The sequence below is a fragment of the Podarcis gaigeae genome (genome assembly GCF_964106915.1).
Source record: "Podarcis gaigeae genome assembly, chromosome: 7".
In the NCBI taxonomy this organism is placed as follows: Eukaryota; Metazoa; Chordata; class Lepidosauria; order Squamata; family Lacertidae; genus Podarcis; species Podarcis gaigeae.
The window spans coordinates 45,696,086-45,713,738 of NC_139683.1; the positions used below are offsets into that span (position 1 = coordinate 45,696,086).

The 17,653-nt window shown below is 38.9% G+C and overlaps 1 protein-coding gene across 4 annotated transcripts in view; it reads right to left on the bottom strand.

Annotated features, from left to right (window-relative positions):
• RBBP8 (RB binding protein 8, endonuclease) overlaps positions 1-16,649 on the bottom strand; it is a 32,731-nt gene extending 16,082 nt beyond the window's left edge. For 2 of the 4 annotated variants that reach the window (XM_083748243.1, XM_083748241.1), the window contains exons 1-10: positions 16,514-16,649; positions 12,063-12,105; positions 8,373-8,501; positions 8,128-8,223; positions 7,301-7,413; positions 4,988-5,063; positions 3,718-3,869; positions 3,098-3,199; positions 2,205-2,293; positions 1,292-1,371 (exon numbers count right to left, since the gene is read on the bottom strand). In XM_083748243.1, coding sequence (XP_083604369.1) covers positions 1,292-1,371; positions 2,205-2,293; positions 3,098-3,199; positions 3,718-3,869; positions 4,988-5,063; positions 7,301-7,413; positions 8,128-8,223; positions 8,373-8,501; positions 12,063-12,105; positions 16,514-16,625 — 992 coding nt within the window. In that variant the 5' untranslated portion in view covers positions 16,626-16,649. The remainder of the gene's footprint in view (positions 1-1,291; positions 1,372-2,204; positions 2,294-3,097; positions 3,200-3,717; positions 3,870-4,987; positions 5,064-7,300; positions 7,414-8,127; positions 8,224-8,372; positions 8,502-12,062; positions 12,106-16,513) is intronic. The other 2 variants (XM_083748244.1, XM_083748242.1) reach the window with 1 other exon arrangement.
• Between the last annotated feature and the right edge of the window lie 1,004 nt (positions 16,650-17,653).

The window sequence follows — 17,653 nt, forward strand, 5'->3', positions numbered from 1 at the left end:
ATATTTATTATGCCTTTTTGTAATACACCAAATAGGACCTCTGAACTTTTAAAGAGGTAATGATTTATTATTTTAGAAACTGCAAATAAAAACATTATAGGGTGTGTGCATAAAAAAAGACACCATAAGACCAGGATTGGGGTTGAGGTTGAATCCTGACAAGACAGAAGTACTGTTTTGGGGGGACAGGAGGCGGGCAGGTGTGGAGGATTCCCTGGTTCTGAATGGGGTAACTGTGCCCCTGAAGGACCAGGTGTGCAGCCTGGGAGTCATTTTGGACTCACAGCTGTCCACGGAGGCACAGGTCAAATTTGTGTCCAGGGTAGCTGTTTATCAGCTCCATCTGGTACCTAGGCTGAGACCCTATCTGCCTGCGGACTGCCTCGCCAGAGTGGTGCATGCTCTGGTTATCTCCCGCTTGGACTACTGCAATGCGCTCTACGTGGGGCTACCTTTGAAGGTGACCCGGAAACTACAACTAATCCAGAACGCAGCAGCTAGACTGGTAACTGGGAGTGGCTGCCGAGACCATATAACACCGGTCTTGAAAGACCTACATTGGCTCCCAGTACGTTTCCGAGCACAATTCAAAGTGTTGGTGCTGACCTTTAAAGCCCTAAATGGCCTCGGTCCAGCATACCTGAAGGAGCGTCTCCACCCCCATCGTTATGCCCGGACACTGAGGTCCAGCTCCGAGGGCCTTCTGGCGGTTCCCTCACTGCGAGAAGCCAAGTTCCAGGGAACCAGGCAGAGGGCCTTCGCGGTTGTGGAGCCCTCCCTGTGGAACACCCTCCCACCAGATGTCAAAGAGAACAACAACCACCAGACTTTTAGAAGACATCTGAAGGCAGCCCTGTTTAGGGAAGCTTTTAATATTTGATGTATTACAGTATTTTAGTATTTTTTTGGGAAGCCACCCAAAGTGGCTGGGGAAGCCCAGCTAGATGGACGGGGTATAAATAAATAAATAAATAAATAATAATCTGGCATATTACCAAGTACTTCTATTCAGAGTACAAAATATTGGCAGGGAAACCATATTAATTTTTCATATTACATGACATATATTAAAAATTCAGATATTGTCAGAAAATCTAAGTATGCTATTTTCTAATGGATTATACTCTTTCGAACTAAAATGTGGTAAGTTTTCTTCACTAATATATTAAATATGTTATAATACATTACTATAATAAACATTTCTACCAAAATTTATTCTATGAAAGTTCATTTAGCTTCATATGTAAAATCTTCATATATATATTTTTTAAAAGAAAATTCTAAGACTTACTCCAAGTTGTCACCATTACTTTTAGGAAACACATGAACCAACTGTTTTCTGAAATCTCCCTGTGCTTTATTCCGAGGTTCCTATGAAATAATAACACCACTTTATGTTTTGCAACTTCTGGTATGGCACATTTTTTTAAGAAGCTCAAAATGCACACATTCATATTTAATTCCATGGCCATGGATTAGCCAGGGCTATGTTGACAGAACAATCAGCTTGAAGAAAAAGTAGAGGCAGGTCTGTATGCAAACCCCGGATTTGCTGAATGGAAGAGGAAATTGAGAATGAAGCACCTGGTTGTGCATGTAGTTATCTGTCAAATTCTGGATATGCTCAGAAAAGCCTGCTTCTTTGAGTATAGTTCCTTGAGCTGGATTAGTGTGATTGCACTCAGCTTATCTGATATAATTTTATTTAACCAATTATGTTCTGAAGCTATAGCAAAGGGATCCCATTAAATCAAATCACTGCAATGAATGAGTTATATTTCACCAACCAAGAAATATGAGTAGCAATTCTAAAATATATGGTTCTATACCACCTTCATGCAATTTATTTCCAATTTACCACGCAAAAAATTAAAAAAAAATGTTCAGCCTCCAAAGACATAATAAGTATACAAGTGCGGCATACATTTCTGAAAACCAACATTAATTCCCAGTAATGAATTATTAAAAAATGAACTGTAATTTTCATTTTCATTTTCATTTAGTTTTTGACACAATAAATGGATAACAATGATTACACAGCAATTTATACACAGTCAATTGTCTCATCTGCTGTCATTAGCAGTTGGCTGGTGGTACCTTTTGCCAAATCTTGAGACAAAATAAGCAAAAGAAAAATTGATTTTCCCTATGAGAGTTTATTTCCCAACTAGATTTTTGTGGCAGATCATGAAAACAGTACTCACAGGCTCATCAAGTCCAAGGGTTTCTGCAACAACTACTGCCAAGGCAAATGGTGATCTTGTAGCAGTGCGCTCTCCTGCTATTTTTTCATCTGTACAAATGGAGAGAAGAAATCAGTAACTCAAAACATGCATGATAAAACATATTCCACTTTTGCTAGTACAGATAGGATTAGGTTTAAAAAAGAGGTCCATAAATTGAGAATTGTGCAATAATAGAATTATGATTTCTTCCAAGGCAATTAATTCAGCAGAACCTTTTCTGAATCCTTGATTTTTAATTTTAAACCTATTTCTTGAATGCTCAAGTTAAGAAACAATTTAGATGAACATAATAGTATTTAATAATATGCAAGTTTGCAGTAGCCATCTCTTGAGGTTCCTGGTTTCTATTCAACTCTTCCCTATAGCTTTGGAGGGTGAATGGTTTCCTCATAAGTCTCGGCAAAATGCCTGGGCAAATGGGCAATCTCCAGGATTCCTGAAAGGGCTACTAGTCCTGGTCATATGTCTCCTCTAACGAATAATAAACAGACCAAAGGACTGTAGAGAGCACTTTTCACACTGAGGGTTTTTCTTATTTATTCAATTCCGTTCATGAAGTGCTCCCCATAAAATACCTCAAAGCATCAAACATCAACAATTAAACAATTCCATATGCAAAAACAAAACAGAACAAAATTCAGATCAAATACAGATATGAACTTGGATAAAGATCTCCACTAAAAGCTTCATTTATTTAAAATATTTATAAACTGCTTAATTAAAAAAAACCTCTTAAGCAGTAAAACAAGAAAAATCTTCAATTGTACAGATTGATTACCAAGGAAAACTGACTGTACTCTTTTCCACTATCACTAATTTAAATATATAATGGCAAAACTTGTAAAATTTACGTGATACTGGGGAGAGCTGTGGGTCGCAGGTATCAGCCACCAATACTTCTTCTTCAGGACAGACATCCCTTTGGGTGGATGAAAGAGGGATCTTCCCAAGCTCTAGAAAGAGAAAAATAAAGGTCATAATCAGATACAGCATCTTTATAAAATGAAGTTTATTTATGGCACCCTACAGCAATTCCTCCTTAATATCAATGGTGGTTCTCTGCCTTGTGCTTGGTCAAGAGCTGCCCCTGGCCTAGAGGTATTTCCCCCCCCCCCCCCCATATTCAGATCCAGAAACAGAGCGAGCAACAATGCCCAGCTCAGGAGCAGCTCCTCTCACACAGTTTTCCCCTGACCTGATGGGAGTTAAGACTATTCCTTGTTATGGAAACTCTAAAATAACTGGCTCTCTGTTTGTGGGTATGACAGGATGGAAATACTTTTAATGTCCATTAGGTGGTAGTCTGAGACAAGTTAGTAAGGAAGCACTGCTACCAAAAATTCAGAACCGTTTCCTAAAAGGAAGGAAGGATTTGGAATTATATATTTTTATATTGTATAAAGGGAACCTCCTTCAAACTGTAATTATTCTTATTATTTTTAGCAGGGAAATAGTTTTTGAAAAAGCGTACTATGAGGTCTTCCCGTCTGTTCCAAATCTGGACCCTTTTGTTCTGTGTACTGGACATGTCTATTCTCCCGTTTTCGGCGCAGTTGATTAACCATTGAAAGTGACTGAACAGGTGAATCTGGAACGAACTCTTCCATGTATTGCTCTTGCTCCCTAAGAAAAACAAACAAAATTAATGTGAAATCTAAATACTACAAAAAAACAAAACAAAACAAAACAGAAAGTGTTGATCTGTCAAGAGTGTATTAAGGGTCACTGGAAATTGGTATCTGAAGAAGTGTGCATGCACACGAAAGCTTATACCCAGAACAAACTTAATTGGTCTCTATGGTGCTACTGGACTTTGACTGCATCAGACCAACACGGCTACCTAACTGAATCGGGGAAAGTAGCCTTAGAGAAGGCAGAACTAGTCCTTTTAAATTATAGAAAAAGAGTGGCACTGCCACTTACAACAGGCATAGGCAAATTCCGGACCGCCAGATGTTTGGGACTACAATTCCCATCATCCCTAGCTAACAGGACCAGTGGTCAGGGATGATGGGAATTGTAGTCCCAAACATCAGGAGGGCCGGAGTTTGCCTATGCCTGGATTAAAAGGAGGGAACCTGGCAGAAGGTGCTAATAAAAAGGCAAATGGTGGACAGAACAAAGAATGTCTTGGCAGGTTGAAGCTAAAATAAGTGGCTGAGACATTGGCAGTGAAAACATAAATTATAAACAAAAGATCAGGGAGTCAGTGGGACTATAAAGGAATAGCTGAAAATGACAACAGGCTCATTTACCAAACCTTTCACAAGTTCTGGTTTGGCTTACCAGCCAAGCATATTTCGTAGTTACCAGAGATCACTCCTTTTGCTATGACCCCTCCCACCAGTCACCTACAGGCGCTGGAGAACAAAGTACAGAGGTAGAAGAGACTCTTATATTGTCCTGGAGTAGCAGAAACACCAGGTCTCTCTTTCACTGTTTCCATCTGCTCCAAAACTTAGCAGCATGGCATGAGATACACTGCCTTCTCACCTCCCTCAACTAAAAGACAGTAGGATACATTTTTTTGTAAAGTGCTGGGATATGGAGCTACTCTGGTATCCAACTTTTCAGCACTCCATGAGAAACTCCTTCCCTCTCAGGAAAGGGAGGGTGTTACACTGAGATGGGACAGGGTTTATCTGATTTATTGTGGTTTGGTTATCGCCATTATCCATCACTTCCTGGACAAACCTTTCCCTACATCTATTTGCATAGGTACAAACAGGAATTATACTTACTCTATCTTCTCTTGCATCTTCTGAAGCTGTTCAGAAATCTTTTTATTTTCATCCTGTAAATTGTTTCTTTCATTCACTGAAATATGCAAAAAAATAATAATGAAATAACATGGCAATTTCCAGTTGTGTTTTATTTCTTCATCAGTCTTCTTAGGAAATCCATTAGATGACTAAAAAACTCACTTGCATGTACTTGTACTCCAATACATTTTGTTTTCATTCTAAATAAAGAGTTCCAGCCAAGTCACTAACAGAATGTTATAAATGCAATTTGTAACTTAATTACATCACACTGATTAACTGTGAAATCCAGCAACAAATTACTTACTAATTGACTTTTTCATCACATGAGAATATTGCTCAATAGAAAGAAATAAGATTGGTGATGTAAAGGAAAGGACATTTTAAAAAAGTACTGGTGCTACTGTCTTGTGTGATGTTTGGAAAGATGTGCCTTTTATCCTATCCTTGACCAAAGTCATGATGCTATCCAAATTAGTGGGCATTTGTGAGCTATACTCCCTTCACAAGAAAGTCAAGTAATAGTTTATATCCAGGAACTTTGATTCCCTTTAGAAGGCCCCTGAACCTAAGATGTAGAAGAGTTTTCCATTTGTCTATAAGCAAAGCAGCACAATAACGTTAAAGGGAAAGTGGTAACATTACAAAATTTCATTGAATCCAACAGTACCTGATTAATGGGAGGAAAATATATCAACATCCTCCACTCCTCAAACAATCAACATAGCAATTGTATAGCAGAAGCACTGTATAATGGTGCTAGCAGAGCAAACACCTCCAGGAGACTAAAGCAAGTCAAGTCAAACACAGAAAAGGTTCGGCTCCTTCCCCTCCACCCTGCAAGCTAGTCATAAACCAAATATAATCTGGGTTTGGGATGGAATCTTTAGGCATCTATAGCAATAAACAGACTCTGGCTCAATTCATACACCATAGCAAATCACAGCTAGTGCTTACCCACAATGCTGTTTTGAGCTGTCAAACATATGGTAAATAATAATTTAGAACTATTTGTCTCCTATTGTTTTCTATCTGCTCAGAACTATGATTCGCTCTGGTTTCTATAGTGCAGCAGCTTCTTGAGGCAGAGCAATTCCTGTGATGCTGCTCTGCTTCTGTTGAGATGATGTCACTGGTTTCTGAATTCGGATGCCATGGCAGACAACAATTGGTACAAGCTGTGGTTTGCAAATTCTCTTCAAACTGTGATTTGATACCTTGATTTGGTGGTACCTTCTCTAACCATGGCTTGTAAGCTTCCATAGGTTTGGATGTAAAAACAAACCATAGCTTGGCAGGATACAGTGGTGCCCCGCAAGACGAATGCCTCGCAAAACGAAAAACGCACAAGACGAAAGGGTTTTTCGGTTTTTGCTTCGCTTTGCAAGACGAATTTCCCTATGGACTTGCTTTGCAAGACGAAAACGTCTTGCGAGTTTGTTTGCTTTTTTCCTAAAGCCGCTTGAAGAGGCGTAGTTGCAACGGACCGTGCTTTGCAAAACGAAAAACATTGCAAGACGAAAAGACTCGGGGAACAAATTATTTTCGTCTTGCGAGGCACCACTGTATACCTTTGTGTGTGAGCAAATCTTATGCAAAGAGTCAAGCCCAAATGAAATATTATTGAGCTACAAATCAATCTCACTCAAATTCTGCTTGTGGTAGTTCCTGACATTTTAAAGCCATAGGAAAAAAGCACTTCTCTATATTTTATCTTATAATATTAACAGTTTTGAAAGCAAGAAGTGTTTTATTAGACATTCCAAAATTTAAGAGGCTAACTGTACACTCCCACATATTAGGTACAATGGAGAAGAAGGAGGAGGAGGAGGAGGAGGAGGAGGAGGATGAGGAGGAGGAGGAGTTTGGATTTGATATCCCACTTTATCACTACCCGAAGGAGTCTCAAAGCGGCTAACATTCTCCTTTCCCTTCCTTCCCGACAACAAACACTCTGTGAGGTGAGTGGGGCTGAGAGACTTCAAAGAAGTGTGACTAGCCCAAGGTCACCCAGCAGCTGCATATGGAGGAGCGGAGACGCGAACCCGGTTCCCCAGATTACGAATCTACCGCTCTTAACCACTACACCACATTGGCTCTCACAGGAGAGCCTATGAGTATAAGCCTATTTGGGGAATGAATGGTCAATAAGACATAATAAGCATTTTCTGTGAACAACGTAGTATTTAAATATAGAAAAACTAACCATTACTGACTCAAAAGAGTGTGATAACAGAGCACATGCAAAGAGGTCCCATTATTATGAAATGACTCAAGGAAGATAAAACTCACTCAGTTCTGTAATCAGCTTGAGGTTCTGTTGCCGAATATTTTCAAATTCCTGCTGTTTTTTCTTCATATGCTCTTCAGTTACTGCACAACGATCACATAATCCTGCTCTTAACCTATAGAAATTAGAAGATAACGATATGTTAGATAAGCATAATATTTTTTTAAGTACTAGATAACTCAGGGCATACCACTGATCTATCAAAATTTCAAAAGTAGGAGGTCCATGGCTTAGCTTTTGAAAAACAGGGGGCCCAAAGTATTTACTTAATAGTGAACCACTGCACAAGGGGCCATAAACGCCCAGTGGAAATTACTCCTTAGTAAGTGTGTTTAGGATTACAACCTGAAGTGGCATAGATGATCTAGAATTTTAAAATCTTGGCTATCAACCATTCTTATTATTATTAATGTGAAACACCTTTTTTGATACATGGCAATCAGAAGCACACTTCTGATTTTACTATCAAAGACCTTCCTTCTACATCTTTCCTACCTGCAGAACAACAAAATTGTTCTGGATGATCAAGTTAGAATACATCTATTTGAACTTATTTCTTGACACACACACCATACAAGGTTACATGCTTCATAGCACTGAATGAACTTCCAAGTCCTTGAAAAAAGTTGTCCAATACAAATCAAAAGGCTTTGATTTCAAAACTTAAAATAGTCAGGGAGAGCATCCATTATCACCTCTTCCATTTAGTAAGCTGTTTACTACTGAGTTTGACATACAAGCAGCAAACAATAATCTAATCGGCAGGGCTTTCAAAAAAAGAAAAATTATGGCTAAACCTTACCATCAAAATGGGGTAATTTCTACTTACCGGTCTTCTAAAACTGTAATTGTTTCATGCAATGATTTTTGTTGCTCTCTAAGCTGCTGGTTTTTGGTGTAAAACTCTTCGAGTCTTTCTGCATCCCTAAACGTATATGAAAATTAATTTACAGCAATTGTCTATGTGATAAATGCATTTTCATTAAGCAGAAATCATATTAAAGTTAAAGTAAGAAAACTGTGCTAACCAGACTAATAAAACGACTCATCTGCAGTACAAAGCACATTACTCACATGGTCACAGTTCCATTGGCTTCCACTATAAGTAACATGAATTTGACAGAGGAGAAGGATGGTGCTTGATGGAAGAGGGAAGTGGTAGCATAGTACAACAAAATTATAGCTATTCTGCACATGTGTTTTCTGTCAAGGAAAACTTTGCATTAGAATGGGCTGCAGGGAATTATTTAAATGAGAAAAGATAACCAAATTACAGTGCAAGCCTATGCAGGTTTTCTCACAAGTCCCAGTGTGTTCAGTGGAGTTTACTCTCAGGCAGGAGCATACAGCTATGAAACCTTAATGAATCAGAATGGTGAAGTTCTCCTACATGTATGGATAGGATGCTCACAATTTTTTTAAAAAAGAAGCAGTACATAGGGAGGTTTAACAATTTCTTCCCCTTAGCTGTGATCCCATGAACCCCCTACAACATGGAAATGACCCTCAGAAAAGACACTCCCATGGTCTCAGTGAAAATCAGAGTCCCTTATGCTCAGCATTAAAAATAGAGAAGAAAGATTGATGCTACACTCTACACATTTAATATAATGTGTGGTAGTTACGTCCCAGATTGGTTTATAGAGCAGGGAGAACATGGTGGAATCAGATAAACAAATACAGTCATACCTTGAAAGTCAAACAGCTTAGTTCCCGAATGTTTTGGCTCCCGAATGTTGCAAACCCAGAAGTGACTGTTCTGGTCTGTGAACTATTTTTGGAAGCCGAACGTCCGACGAGGCTTCTGTAGCTTCCAATTGGCTACAGGAGCCAACCAGAAGTCACGCTTTGGAAGTTGAACCGACTTCCGGAATGGATTCCGTTCGACTTCCAAGGTACGACTGTAATAGTCTGGCCAAACTATTATTTGTTTAATTTATTCAATTTATATGTTGTCTTTCTGAAGGAGCCTAAATTAAATGCAGTGGTGGCAGCACTGCACATTTACACATGGTATTGGCCTGATCTTAGAAAAGGGGTGGGATGGAAGGCCCACATCTAATAACAAACGGGTGTGCAGGTGGGAAATGTACAATCCTCTTGGGCACACCATTTAGCTCTCTGCAACTCAAGCAGTTCTCTGCAACTCAAGCAGGGCTGGTTTTTGTTAGATTTAGTCAGTGGCAATAAAACAAACACAATTTAACTAATGCAAGAAGGATTTTTACTAACAATAACTGCAATTATGTGAGGATAACATGGAAGCCATATAAACAGGAGCAACAACTGATCTGGCTCCTCTTTTTAAATGCTGGCAGTCAAGCTTTGAGAACAACAGACACCAAATATAAACAGTTCTATTCAAAACTGACTGGAGTGTGTAGTAGTTTTCCAGACTTGCTTTAGAAGCTGCTATATCTTAGGGACTTAAGCTTGCAGCTCAGCTATGAACAGCTACTGGGTGGCATTAGGCAAACCAGTATTTCTTACTCACGTGAAACAAAGGGAACCTTACAGCGATACTGTACTGACAGTACTTTAAACAATAGTGCTATCCTGCTATCCTATGTATGTTTACTAAGAATAAATTCTCACTATATCCAAAAGGGGGTTGCTTCCAGTTAAGTATGCAAAGCATGCAGATCAAACAAACACTAAATAGATTTCCAGCTTGAGTTTCTCATACACAAACCTGAATGCCTGTTATAGGCATAGTGATTGTGCCAGTAAAGAAAGTAGCCACCTAAGACAGCATAAGAAATGCACAACATGGTGGCCTAGGCAACTGAATGCAATCCTCTAATCATGCATAAAAGTGCCACTTGTGGCTCAAAAAGCTTCCAATTTTAGTCTAAAGCTAGAATTTATTCTAAAGCTAAGCAGCACTTATATTACATTAAAGCAGAATTTCTAAGCAAACTTACCTGAGAGCAAATTGCATTAAACTCACTCAGACCTACTTCTGAGTAAACATGTTCAGGCTACTTTGTTGTAATGAAGTCACTTGCTAGGAAATATATGTCACTGAACACAGAGTATTTACTGTGAATGAAGCATGGGTAGGATCACTTGGCTCTAAGTACACTCACATTCTAAGAACGGAGCAAAAAGCGTAAAAAGAGAGAAAAAATAGTGCATGATGGTCATGATGCTGCTTGACAAAACTGACAAGCTCTTCAGCTATGAAAATAGCCTCCCTAATGAGTGGTCCCTGACCCTGCATTTCCAAGACCATTAGCCTCACCGCTGAACCAGGGTGCAGCATAAGGAGCTCATTGTCTGGCTGGTTATCAGTGCTGAAATATTAAACCTCAGGTATTCAGAAAGAGTTGGGGAGAACAAGAACTCCTATAGAAGACTGTTATATCTACAATGCACTACTTGTAGGATGATTCCAGCAAGTAATAATTAAGCCATTTAGCTTGGTATGTATTAAATCTCAAGAGAAAGTCATCAATAATACCCATCTTCCACCAACTCTGAGCTGAGGATGGAAACTTTTTAACAAGGAGATATACATGACAATATTATTCCAAACACAATCACTCTACAACAAAGTTTAAATTGGAGTACAGAAATGTTTTTGGAAATTTGTGTACAGGCTGAAATGAACTTAGCAGATGTATCTCTCTCTCCCCCCCCCCGCCCCGAAACATTAGCAACTTATCCTACACAAGTTACTTAGAAACATAAGAAGAGCCCTGTGGGATTAGGCCAAAGGACCATATAATCCAGCATTCTGTAGTCACAGGGAAGCTTGAATGCAGGGCCTGAGTACAATGATACTCTCCTCACTTGTGATTCTTAGCCGCTGGCATTCAAGGGCACACTGCAGCCCAACAGTGAAGGCTAAACACAGCCTCCACGACTATGTGCTGTGTGACTATGTGCTTTTGTCTGTCCTGAATCTTCCATTGGATGGCCCAGGGATTTAGTATTATGAGAGGTGGAGAGAAAAAATCCTCCCTATCCACTTTCTCCACACTTGCCTAATTCTTGCCCACTTCTATCCTATCTCTCCTTACGCACTTTTCCCCTACACTAAAGAGCCCCAAAGGTTACAACCTTTGCTCATAGGGAAGTTGTTCCAGCCCCTTCATCGTTTTGATTGCCCTTTCCCAAATCCTTTTCAGCCTATTCACCCAGATTGGATAGCCCTCACATTCACAATCCCTTTTTATTTCAACAATCTTAAACACTAGTCTCAATAATGATCCATTAAGAGGTTACTTTCTACAACTTTAAGTTGGAGAACTATTGGAGAACTATTTATTCCTATTCTCTGCTTTCTGCTGCTTAACCAGTTACAGAGCCATAAGCGGACCTCTCCTATTATTCCTTAACTCCAAAGCTTATTCAAGGCTTTGACAAGTGACTTTATCAAAGGCGTTTTAAAAGTACACCTATATCTACATCCTTGCTGATATTCTACAAGGTTAGTGAGACAGGACTTACCCTTGCAGAAATCATGCTGGTTCTGCTTCAGCAAGACTTGATGAATTTAGAAGTAAATTCAACCAAGTTCCATGAGACTTGTTCCAAAGAAAGTGTGCATAGTACTGCAGTTTTAATGTAACTGATTGCTAAACATAAGAAATGTTGCCTCTATTACAATCCCTGCAATATTGTCCTTAACCTTTTGCTTTATCATTCCTAGAAAAGGAGATAGTAGGCTCTGTCTGAAAAACCAGCCTCTGAGGACCAGTTAGTAAATGCAACTATTTCCATCAAATTAAGAATTATAGCATATGAGGAGATACTTACAAACACCTTTCTGTTTTCAGCTTGGTGATCTTTGCCAGTAATCCTAATGAAAGAGAAACAGAAAAGCAATAATTTATATTTTGAACTCCCATATACAAATTAGTGAAGAATAATGTCTTTATACGTATATGTAGAAACTACCAACAAATGCATACATTTGGAGCTAAATTATAGGGTTATTGTTCTGAACAAGTTATTTCAGAAATTTATAGTTTGTTTTTCAGTTACTTCAGTTCTCAAAAGAAGGTAATGAACCAATGGTTCCTAGGATGCTGTCTCCAAGGGTAGCCCTGAAAAAAAGCACATTATAGAAATCTAGCTAAGAAGTTGCTAGCACTCCAGATGGAAAAGAGAATTGGTGCAACATGAATGCAAGAACTATTTCACTCTTCTGTTTCACCAGCTCCCCTTGGTCAGGGTTCTGGGCATTTTTGGGGGGCTAGTTACTAAGGCTGGCCGAAATTTATTGATCCCGGTAATCAAGGCTGTTACATTCCTGAACCATAGCTGGATGAATGGTGACTACTACTGATTGCTTTTAAAAAATCAAATTCACCAGAGCTCATGCTTCTGTTTTGAAAGCAACAGTCATACCACACATTAATGCCATGTCCCATTACAGAAGAAAGGCAAAATAGAAAATGCATGAAAATGACTTCAAAAGAAAAATTAAGGGAAGACAGGAAAGGAGGGCTCTTATCTCTTTAAGCACTCGAATATGCTTGATCATGTAGATCAGTTAGGAAATAGTTTTTCTTAAAATGTGGCTGCAATTTGGCAACACAATTAGATATCTGGAATTAAGACCCCTAATAAAGTGCTCTACTTTAATCCTTCTCCACACCCATCAGAAGGAATGAGACTGCACAACAATGAGGCTCCTGTAAGAACAGGTAGTCTGTTTGGCACAGGTTTTGGTATTTTAACACTAGCAGCCTCAGTTGCTACTGAATAAGCTGTACTACGAAGGCAAAAGTATAGTAATACTACTTCGCCTGAATTCAGGAATTATCAGAATATTTCAGAAATCTTTCTGGAGCAATCCTAAATCAATAAATTAGAATTCGGGTATGAAGTCTGTTGTATTTTATTTTTTTCTCCACTATTCTTTCAATAAAACAGACTGCCTCATAACCCATCAAAGATGTAGTATTTGTGCTTAAATCATATTAGTCCTAATGAGATTTTTAAAAAGTAAGTAAACTTGCCTTAACAGCCTTGTGTCTTCCAAAAAAATGTATGAGAGACAGAGAACACAGACCAATACCCATTAAATGCATGGGAAGAGTAAGATTTACCACTTACTTATATCTGCCAGCTTGCTGCGCACACAGTTTTCATTTAGGTTAGATTAAACTGAATTATAACCTATGAAATTCTGCAAAGGGTGGAACTACACATTACACACATTTCCCAAATGAGTGTTTACTGTTCAACAGTAATGTTTGGGCATTTGTGGGGGAAACTGGAGGGTGAGTGGTGAGTTGTCTTATCCATGCTCATCCACTGATTCTCCTCCACAACCCTCTTCCCTGTACTTCACACACATACCCACGTCACCCAATTTGATTTATTTCAGGTTTCAGAGTTGGATGCGTGGTGTGGAATGTTGGGGGGGGGAGGAGAAGCGATCGGGATGGATTACAAGGGAAAGGTTTGCCAATTCCTCCCTTACACTGACATAATATATACAGTGGTACCTCAGTTTTCGAACGTCTCCGTTGACGAACGTTTCAGAACTTGAACGCCGCAAACCCAGAAGTAAATGCTTCAATTTTCGAACGCACCTCGGAAGTCGAACAGGAAACGTGGCTTCCGCTGAGTGCAAGACCCTGAAGCCTAGCTGTCAGCTATTGAGTTTCAGTTTTCGAACATTTCGGAACTCGAATGGTCTTGTAGAACAGATTATGTTCGAAAACCGAGGTACCACTGTAGTTCCATCCTTAGCATAACTTCTGGGAAGGTTTTTCATAACCATGTTAATATCCTGTGCTTTTATTCTGATAATCAGGCTTGTGAGTTCATCATCATACAACAATAAATTTGTCTAATTGAAGCTATGAACCAAAGCAGAGAGAAAAGTTGTGACATGCAATGAAGGTTGCGTCTGAAGCACTAAGTGTAGTATGCAACTTATTAGACTGTATTTTCCTCCAAAAGATGTTGTTAAAAATTAGAAGAAACATATCATCATCATTTGATTATTTTCTTGGTAGCACAAGGATGAAGTTTGCACATGGAAAAACAACAAAATGACACAGTACAACCAGTGTAAGCACCAGGCACTTATTTCTCTGGCTACTGTCAATTTTGCTGACATTTAGAATTCAAAATTCATGAGTCAGCTTTAATTCATATTTATAGACTTCAGAAACAAGCAAAGTCCAGGCAAGTCTGTGTTTGATGTGTCTTAAATATCACTGTACCCAGTGCTATAGGAGGGACCCCACCTTTTGCAAAAATTAACTATCCTTCAGGCATGTCTTTGATGTACTCATGCAGCATCTAACTTTACTAATCACTGTGTAGAACATAGAAACAAAGGTTTAGGCATGAAAAAATCTGCCTTATGGCAAGGCTGCACTGACACACCCATAGTCAATCTAACTAGATTTATTCAGCGTCATTTATTCCAGGGGGACCTATTTCCAAGAAGATACAGCCTATGTATTTTTGAAAGGGCATCCCCAAGTTTTTATTATTCCAAACTGCAAAAGAACATTAGACAGATTATTATTTTTTTACTTAAGTTTTCTGTTATTTGGCTTAATGACATAAAGGCACTCCTTAGATTGCAAAATCCTGAGTTGATAATGTCTCAGCATGTGCCTCACTGACGACATTCCACCCACTGTAAAAACTCAGCTGAAGAATGAAGTGAGCCAAAAGGATTAAAGCTAATAAACCTAGCAAGTTCAGTAAATGATTTGTGGCCTATAGAAGGTAAAATATATTGAGGAAATTACTATGCCTCTCACACCCCATCTTTTATCAGGCTCCCTTAATCCAAGTGAGAGGGTGGGGTAACTGCAGCAAGGAAGCGTAGACTTCTGCTATATTGTTGAATGCATTAACCTGGGCTGTTTTAATTATTCTATGTGCAACATTCCCAGATATCACTTATCCCAGATATCTATTGGATTTTAATCTGACCTGCTACAATCCTTGGTATCCCTAGTAGATTGGACAGCGTTTTCTGCAACAGGCAAAACACAGCCTGTTATTTGGATGTATCTGTTCCCCAATACAGTGGTACCTCGGTTTACGAACTTAATTTGTTCCAGAAGTCCCTTCTTAAACCAAAGCATTCTTAAACCGAGACACGCTTTCCCTACTGAGGCCTCCCGCCACCGGTGCCTTTCCACCATTCGTCTTCCGAGGCAAAGTTCACTAACTGGACACCTACTTCTGGTTTTGCAGAGTTCGTTTCTCGAATAGTTTGTTAACAGGACTGTTTGTAGACCGAGGTACCATTGTACTGTATAGGCTAGTTTGCTAGGCGAAATCAGCTGTTGGTTTTCTTCCTGCCCCTTAAATATAGTTGTTGTTTTTACCCGTTTTTAATTATCTTATGTGTAAACTGCCTTGAGACGGCACTTTGGAAGGCAATTAATAAATTAATTGTAATAATAATAATAATAATAATAATAATAATAATAATAACAACAACAACTCTGATGTTTCCTGTTAATATTGCTGGCATTCCTGGGAATGAGTTGCATAATTCTGTCTGCATATAGAATGCAAATGCATGAAGACTCACAGCTGCTACTTCTGGCATGTGTGCATGTGTGTAAGATATATCTCCTCTTATGAGACTGGGGCTGCGATCTTATAAGACACAAGAGTCTATGTCCAATTGAAAGGGACTAAGTTCTCACTTAAAATGCATAGATTTGTTCTGCATGATTAGCTCCATCAGGGTCTCCATAAAGGATCTCTTGTGGTTTCATTGTCACTTCTACATACCAAGAACAACAGCTAGAAAATACTTATCATGTACACCGTACACCTTGCTCAATTTCTACATCATAGATACTCTGGTGAGGATTTAGACTGGAAACTACATCAGCATTCTGCAAAATATTAACTCTGTTTCACAGTTCATTGTAAAAAATCCAGCAGGAGAAAGACTGATAAACCAGGAAATCTTATTTTAAGATTATTCAGTTGCCAGAGTGTTCAAAACTTCAGTATGTCTAGGTACAAAACATTCTGCTTAAGGAACTGAACATTGAAAAGATCAGGTCTAGTCAAACAATATCAACTCAACATCAACCCACATTCATCTGCAATTATCATACACACCCCACCACATGATTAACATCTTGCTATGTTTTCACCAAATGTTCTCTGAACAAGGCACAAATACCAGCTGATCAAGAGCTAATTATGATGTATTTATTTGGTAAACACACTGGCCTGTTATAGATCAGCAACCATAATATTACCTTTTACTTCTTTATCATGGCATTCCTTCAATTTGGACCACAATTCCTTGAAGTAATCAGGAGCAGGTTCTGTGGAGTTTGGACTTCCACAAGTTCCTCCAGAGGTGCTCATCTTGTGTTTTCTGTATTGAGTGTTTCACTTGTCTTTATGCAGTTCCTGCTGTTTGCCACTCTTTTAGTTTTACATCACACCGCTGATTTATTTTAAAAAGAAAATTAGATGCCTGCAATGACAGGTTGAAAACATTTACAGTGTATGACTTGCAACAGCTGGAAAAACACATGGTTGCTTTCTTGTTCCCTTAAGCTCCTTTTCTTCCAGCAGGGGAAGCAATACGGGGATGTATTATGTATTATACAGGTATGCACATTTGGTAACAGCATCCTTTAATCTTCTAGTTCAGGAAGTCTTTCTTTTGTCTGTATGCTACAATTTTATTGCCTTGTATTGTTTTACTTGCTGATTGTTTTACTTGCTGATTGATTTATGGCATGCTACTGTATTCTACTGCATAGTTTCCTTTATGGCATGTTACTGTATTCTATTGCATAGCTTGCTTTAATATGCTGCGGGGGCCTTTGGGCTGAAAAGCAGTACATAAACGAAATGAATGGTGATGATGATGATGATACCCTTGTATAGCCTGAATAGTAATTAGCTCAAGCTAAGTGGCCTTGAACTAACTTGTTTCCTCTGGAACCTGTAGCCTAGTGCCCAGGGCATCAGGTACAAGTAACAACTACAGTCTTGTGGCACTTTTAAAAACTAATACAATCACTGAGGCATATGACTTCAACAGATGCATGGAATGGACACTAGTCTATAAAAGCTTATGCAATAATAAATGTGTTCCATCTTTAAGGTGCTACAAGGGTCCTTGTTGTTTCTGCTGCAACAGAATAGCAGTCACCCATCTGTTAATAGGTACAAGGTATTTCAAGGTAATTGAAAGACTGTTTCCAGTACATGACATGCAATTTCCTTCTATAAGTACCAATTCACACTGTTCAGAGACTGCGTTGCCGCGCCCTCACTGGTGAACATGCCTCACTTGTGCCATTTTTCTGTGGGAGTAAAAACCAAGACTAAGACCATTTATTTTAAAGTTCTAAGAGTACATTTTACTGATATTTTAGGGA